Here is a 7978-nt window from a genome sequence, read left to right on the forward strand (position 1 = left end):
TGCCCAAGCTATGGGGATGAGATTTGATAGTCGCTGTCTTGCCATGGTGATTTTTTTATAAAAAAATTTCCGTTGCTCCTTTTTTGTAAACTCCCCCTAGCAAGCATGAGCTTGTCCCATTAAACAACTCCTATCACTCGTTAAGGTTACCGATTTTTGTTATACTAAGATTATTTTTTAAAAAAATAGTAACTTAATTTATTGAGATTACTAATTATTAGGATTGCAAGTGGCCTCGGACCAGCTCGAGGCCTATCGGATAGGCCCAGCTTCGGATCGAACTTCGGGCTTGACCTGAAACCATCCAGACCAGACTCGGACCAATAAAATAAGGCCCATTTTATTTTTGGGCCAGGCTCGAGCGGACCTTTGGTCCAGCCCGAGCCCGGATCCGAAATTGAGCCCGACTAAAACCCAATTCCCAACCCGATTAGGGAGCCCGACTAAAACACGCAAGCCCGTAGGGACAGTCATGCGGAGCCTGACTAAAAGAGTCCCGAGCCCATCGCCTCTTCAGACTTCAATTCTTCCTCTTCTTAGACTTCTCTTCTCCGTCTTCAATTCTTCCCCATCGTCCGTCGAAGTCGATCTTCTGTTTGTGTGATCGTGTTCCATCTCTCGTCCGTGTTCTGTCCACCGACCGCCATCACCGTCTTCCCCCATCGTCGTGTCTGATCTTCCGTCTTCCCCATTTGCCGTGTTCTATTCCTGATCCGTGACACCGATCCTCCATCATCCCTCATCGTCATCAACCATCATTGATGTCGTCTTCCTGTTTTCGGCCATCACCGTTCATCGTTTTGGGTAAAGATCCTCCGAATCCTCTTCTTCCAAATCTCAAATCTTAGTATTCCTTAATTCCTATTTTCTTTTCCTCTCTAGGGTTTTGAAGTTTATTGCTAGAGAACGGAGGCTTTAACACCATGCTGCTGTGCTGGGAGCTGGGCTTCAACACTTTGCTGGAGCCAAGGTCAGACCTCCATCCTTTTAACCCATTGATGCCATTAAACCCTTAAACCTATCGCCTCTTCGGCTCTTCCTCTTCTCTTCTATCTCTTGACTTTCCCAGTTTCCCCATCGAAGTCTCGAAGTCGAAGAGACTGAAGAGCCCTAGCCCTTGGCCCTCCCTAGTTCGTGTTCCGTCCACCGACTACTATCACTGTCTCTTAGGTTCATCATAAGCAGTCGGGCTTCAACATCTTGCCGGGCAGCTAGAGCCAAGGTTAGACCATCCATCGTGCCTCCAGTCTCCCCTGTTTTGGATGCGGGCCTGATTCAGGCTTGAACAATGGGCTCATTCGGGCCTGGACATGGGCCGAGTCTGATTCAAGCTTGGATGCGGGTCGGCTCAATCGAATTCGGATCGGATCCGGGTTTGAGCTGGGATCGGGTTCGGGCTATATATTTTTTAAAAAATTTGGACCTAAGCCCAGCCCGAAGCCCGACAAATAAATTTAGGCCGAGCTTGGGTAGGGGTGTGGCCCAGCCCAGTTCGGTTTGATTCCAGCCCTATTAATTACGATGGTGGAATTTGAACCCATGTATCCTGTATTACTTACTCACAAATTTTATCAACTCAATTAATTGGAATCTTCAAAAATTTACAAGCTACGGTTATATACTCGTCCGTTAATCTGATGTCCCGTGGCCTGCCTGCAGTCCATGTGGTTGGTTGGTGGTGGCTTTTGGTGTCCGTTGTGGTCAAGTGGACCAGAGCGCGCCAGCAGGGCACGAGTAATAATACCGCCTGATCCGGGTCTTCTAATTCCGGCGCGGGGGGGCATGAGCTGCGGTCCACCTGCTTGTCGCCCCCAATCGTCACCGTTTTATTTGAAGCTTGTGATCTGCACGCGTCCAGGTCTCCGTACGCCACAACCATTTACGCCAGATTCCACTTACCATAGATCTTTTATTCACTAGGGTGACCAATAGGAAAAACAGGTCCCCTCTCAATGTCCATGACTCCATTCGCGAGTAACACATAGTAGATTATTCCTAGCAAGGGAACACTAAAACAACTAACATGAGCTAAGTTAACTTTCTAGCATCTCTTTTTAACGAAATCCTTTCTCATCCAAACCTAGCATTAGGAGCCGACACGTCGGGGCCAATGAACTTTTCAAGTGAGATCACATAAAGAGCAAGATGCCAGAGATCAAAAGCTTCCTAGCCCCACCATATTTTGTTTTTTACCGGTGGCGGCAGCTCATGCATGCGCCACCATCGTTCTATCAACGCCCAGCATTGATTTGATTAATTGATTGATGGAAGTGAAGGAAGAATGAAATATTTTTTGAAAAGTAAATTTTTTATTTGATTAAAATTTTAAAATAAAAAATAATAAAAAAATTTATTTTTATAAAAAAATATTATTTATATTTTATAAAAAATAAAAATTTATGAAAGAGATAAATTTTGGCACTTCGATGGAAAGTATTGCTATTTTTTTTTTTCTAAAATATCTTTTAAAACTATAGCTAAGATTTTACAAAATATCAATAGATGGTTAGGATAAAATACTACATAGTGATATAATATTATATTAATATTTATATGGATAAAATATTAATATTATAATATTTATAATATTTTAATAATATTTTAATATTTATACTAATATAATATTTTTATTAATATTAATATAATAGTTATATTAATATAATATAATATTTATATCTATATTAATAAATTTATTATATTAAAATATTAATATTATATTAATATATATTAGTATTATATTATTAAGATTAATTATTATAGTCTAATATTATATTATATAATATATTAATATTATATTTATATTAATATAAATATAATATTAATATTTATATAATATTTATGAACGAAAAAAAATATAATCTTCTATCTACGAAGGGTATAATAGATATCTTACATAGTTTTTTTAAGAAAATAGATGCTCAATCAAATATAAACTATTCTGTAATAAATTATTTTTTTATGATCAATTAAATATATTAAAATTTTATTTTTAAAAAATAATTTTTTAAAAAATAATTTTTTGAAATTTTTTTTTCATAAATCAAACGAATTTTAAGTTTAGCCGACGGACTCGAAAAATTTGGAGTCCCATAATCCTATCCCAAGAGCTTTGGTGTATACTTTACCAAAAGAAAAAAAAAAAAAATGATGCATTAACCAATTAAATGGGCGAATAAACAACTAAGTGGCAAGTATTTGGTGACCCTGTTTGCCGTAAATCAGAATAAATCATTCTATTTGCGTGACAGCCGAGTGATAGAGACTACCGTCTCTTCTACCCCTACGCTGCTACGCACGAGCTGGCGCTCAGAGCTTTGAGCATGTCTAGTGCTCGTGGTACCGGGATATTAACTTAAGAACGGGCGAGATGAAGGTCGATATGACGCAAAATTGAACCCCCGCTCCCTGTATAAAGTGGTATGGAATCACACAATTCGATTCAAAGTTTCAGTCGTGGACTTGTCCTTATTTTGATGATCCTGGATTGATGCCAAATCCTTACCTGTTCGATTTCAATCAAGCGTATAGAATTTACCCCAAAAATTCAATATCTAAGAAATTCTAAATTGAATGCCGAATTCAATATCTTTGATAAAATTCGTCTGATATGACATCAAAAATAGTAATACATTCATACGAGCACAGATCCATGAGTTCAGGTTTGAACAAGCGATTCAGTTCTCTACATCATATAACGTTTATTGATCACGAAACGGTCAATGATTAAGTAGACTTGCACTCCATCGAAAGGAAAAAAAAAGAGAGGACAGAGTGGAAGCATTCTGCAACAGAAAGATAGAGAAAGACAAAGGATACAATCACCGGTCATTCATTAAGAGATGGATGGTACGTGATGTATGGTACATGGTTGGACCTTTCCCATTCAAACCCGGGCCGGAGAGGATCGCGGCTCATTTATTTTCGATCAATTATTCGTACTTTGTAATATTATATTAGTAAGAAAAATCGTTTTCTCGTCCAGCTTACATCCTAGAGACAATTATAGCAGGAGACGACATGGGTGGACTACCGACACCTCGGGACCGATGACAAGCCTCCATGTGAACTTGGATCCGAGGACATTTTCTCCACCAATCTCTCCTATTATTGTTCCCTTGCCAGGTCTGAGACTTTTTGTTCTGAAAATTCGAGTATTTGCCGGTAGAGTGGAGGAATAGATGGCGATTTGCTCCCCCTCGTCGGAGTCGTCGTCGGCGACGAGCGGCCGGGCCTGGATAGTCCACGCGCTGGTAGCCGGCGCGGCGGTGGCGGTGGGTGCCCACGCGGCAGCATATTTCAAGTGGTTCAGGAAGGGCCGGAGTCGGGTGGTGGGGATCATCCCTGCGCGGTTCGCTTCCTCGCGATTCGAGGGGAAACCCCTGGTCCATATTCTTGGGAAGCCCATGATCCAGGTTCGAGATCCATTCTACGGTTTGATGTAGTGTTTTGGTTGAGGTTCTCGTCTTCATTTTACTGAGATGATTGAGAGTTTTTGGTTGTTCAGTGCTTGCTTCATAGATTTTAATGTGTGAAAAAGGAGAAAAAAGCGTGTTGCTTGCTTATCCTATGTAGGGAAATGCAGCTACAAATATCAGGTGGAGTCGCTCCTTTTTTTTCTTTTTTTTTTTTTTGTGGAATTTGATTTATGGAGCGAGCTTCGCAAGCCCTCGTCTTTGCTGATGTTTCGTTACAGTGATGTGAATAATTTTTGATTGGTTTACTGCAAACAGAGTTAATGCTTTCCTATTCATGAACTAATCGTGCAAAGAAAAAGGCCAACGTGGATAAATATGTCCCTTTTTGTTTTCTAAATTTGATATAAAAATAATATTTAAATGATATTATTCAGAATTATTGTTCTATGAATTCGATGTAGTAACATGAGGGTTTTGGAATAATTTGATTCAGCTGATCTCTAATATTTGGCAGATCTGTGTATCTTTGTTCCATCATGATTCATGGTATTATTGGAGATTCCACAATTACAATAATGCTCTAGTGCCTTGCTGCAGATATAAAATTTGTGCCTTCACCTTCATTTGTATTTTTTCTGATAGTATCTACTGAATGAGTTGTGAGTTGTGACTGTTCTGTTCCACTGACTCCACGGAGTGGCTTTACAGAGAACATGGGAGAGAGCAAAGTTGGCTTCTACTTTGGACCATATTGGTAAGTATGAATACTTGTATGATGCCAATAATAGTATAATACTATACATGGTGCAGTTTGTATTTGGACAACTACATTTAGCCATTGGATGGACCACCTAACAGATGACCAAGCTCCTATTTTTAATCAATATGTAATGATACTGCAGCTCAGCAGCTTAATATTATTATTTGCTAATAAATGACATGATAATTGATTAAGAAGAAGCAATATGAGTCAGTACGTAACAAAATAGAAAAGCTGAAAGATTGCTTGATCATAGAACTCGTTCTTCCATTGAGTAAAATAATTGTTATATGAAGTCTAAACCATGACTGTATATTGTTTTAAATTATCCTACATCTGTCTTCGGGCATAGAAAGAAACTCATGGGTGAATTTCTTTTGCTCAGCAGGGAAGAGAAATGAAGGTTTCATTAGATGTTGTCGGACATTTGACGTTTGTTACCAGGAGAGGTGTGAAACTTGGGATTATGAACATAGCAGTGTTCAAGCTTGACCTCATAGATAAAAATAAGTGAAGATTGAAGAGATGAGGAAACGTACCATCATTAAAGAACAAAGGATATAAATTAAGAAATACATCAATCTAATAAAAATCCTATCTAGTTTAACAAACAATAATTTACATACAACGGTAGTGATTTATCAGTATCTAAGGATACCAAATTTATTTTCTGTGCCATCACCCATTCTAATTATGGCATGAGTAACTAGGAAAAAGCCTAGGCTATCTACTGATGAGCTAAGCTGTCTCTCTTGAGCTATGCAGCATCTGAACATCTCTTTCAGTTCGATGCTTTACTTTGTTTACTTTACCCCAGTAATTTTTCCCTCTTTGACACTAGTTGTGGCAACGGATGATGAGAGGATTGCAGAATGTTGTAGAGGATTTGGAGCTGATGTGATAATGACATCAGAATCATGCCGAAATGGTAACTTCTTGTTTTCTTTTACTGTTTTTTCATATAAGTAAATCTACTTATATATTATCATAAGCTTTATTTTATCTGCAGGAACTGAACGCTGCAATGAAGCACTTCTAAAGCTTGGAAAACATTATGATATTGTTGTCAATATCCAAGGAGATGAGCCTCTTCTTGAACCGGATATAATAGATGGCATTGTTAGAGCTTTGCAGGTGGTTAGTTGCACATTTATGGCTGAGTTTCTTTTCTTTATTTATGTATATGTTGTGTTAGATGTTTCTGAATTTTTGGGAGCTGTTATATTGCAGAAAATTAGGGGAGCAGCAACTTCTCCTGTGCTGCCTATGCTAACCATGTCAATATTAATAGGATTTGTTTATTTTCAGAAAACACACCAGGACAGGAATAAATTGTTCTAAAATCAACCTTGAAAATAGAATCGAAATAAACAAGTAAACTAGATCTGCATTCTACCTTTAAACCAATACATATAAGGTACCTGCAACTGCACTTCAGTGATGAATATCAACTTCTTTCTCCCCCACCTCCCCTCCTTTCCTTTAAGTGAACATCCTCTCCATTTTTTGATATTTTATGAAGTTTGGCGTCAGTAAACTTGACCTATCTCTCTAGAGGGAAAAAAAAGGGGGGGGGGGAAAGAAAGAAAAGAAAGAGAGCTATCTCTATAATGTGTGCATTACCATTCCATGAATGAACTTTACTTTTTGTTTGGTTGATAGGATCGGGTTTGCTATTGCATTTTGTTTATCTGATCTGGGTGCTAACTTTTGCACTTGGGGCTCCCTCTTTTTCTGTTCTTGTTTTCTCTCTCTCTCTCTCTCTCTCTCTCTCACACACACACACACACACTTTCTCACATGCTTGTATGATTACAGCTTGCATCTTGGATCATGTTTTCTTCATTGAAACAAAGGACATAATATGATATCACAAATTTGATGGAAACTGACTGAATTCTGGATCGTTATTTCTAGCAGCTACAGCTATGAGCAGACATTCATGATCTTTTGTTAGATTCGGCTTCTTCCTTGAATACATTTTCCTGTTTCCAGTCAGCTAATTAATTTAAAGCTATGTTTGGTTTCTCATAAACTGAGAAAAGTTTATCTCAAAAGTTATGTGTAAGCTTCTCTTTTGCCTTCTACACTGCTGATTTTTCTTAATCTTATTATGCATTAACACCACTAAAAGATAGGGCTTGTTATCCTATGTTTCCATCTAGGCTTGGATTGTCGTCATCTTTAGTCACTATTTCTTCTCAAAAGGAAAATAAATTTCTGCAAATTAAAAAGAAGGAGAAAAACAATGAAAAGAAGGAAGATCGAACAAATGGGAAAGGACTGGTAATTGGCAATTGGGAGTTAAAAGGTTGGTAAATGGCATAATGTGTATATCTTTGGCCAACTAAGAATTATGCCAGATATGACAGTTGTGATGGTAGGCATCATTCTCGTTCTTGGTGTAGAGCAAGATTGTTATTTATGATAATTTCTTCATGTTCTAGGTGTCAATTTTCCTTTCCATATGTTAGTTCCAAAAAAACAATTCTTTTACAGGAAAGCTGCATATTTGTGAGTAGTCTTCCTGATTGTAAGAAATCTTAGAGTTTGTTGTCTGTTCTCTTGACTAGCTGGTTGATTATCCTCACATTCATGGTACTTAGTTCCTGTGGAACCATGTTGTATGTTAAGCATATACAACCTGCTTCTAGTATTACTTGATTTTAAACTTTATGGGATCCAGTTTAAGAAAGCGTCTCAATAGAGGAATCAACCTATTCTTGTGGTTAGGTATGTTTAGCTCAAATGCTGTCAAGCTAACTTTAGTACATGTTCTCAAAGGGTAACAAAAACAGAGGTA

At 37.9% G+C, this 7978-nt stretch overlaps 1 protein-coding gene across 2 annotated transcripts in view; it reads left to right on the forward strand.

The window, feature by feature from the left end:
• The first annotated feature begins 4021 nt into the window (after positions 1–4021).
• Positions 4022–7978, forward strand: part of LOC105043687 (3-deoxy-manno-octulosonate cytidylyltransferase, mitochondrial) — an 11836-nt gene continuing 7879 nt past the window's right edge. Inside the window, exons 1-4 of one of the 2 annotated variants that reach the window (XM_010921350.4) lie at positions 4022–4412; positions 5124–5169; positions 6017–6103; positions 6185–6312. In XM_010921350.4, coding sequence (XP_010919652.1) covers positions 4179–4412; positions 5124–5169; positions 6017–6103; positions 6185–6312 — 495 coding nt within the window. In that variant the 5' untranslated portion in view covers positions 4022–4178. The remainder of the gene's footprint in view (positions 4413–5123; positions 5170–6016; positions 6104–6184; positions 6313–7978) is intronic. The other variant, XM_010921357.4, reaches the window with a different exon arrangement.

The sequence above is a fragment of the Elaeis guineensis genome, chromosome 2, assembly GCF_000442705.2.
Source record: "Elaeis guineensis isolate ETL-2024a chromosome 2, EG11, whole genome shotgun sequence".
Lineage (NCBI taxonomy): Eukaryota > Viridiplantae > Streptophyta > Magnoliopsida > Arecales > Arecaceae > Elaeis > Elaeis guineensis.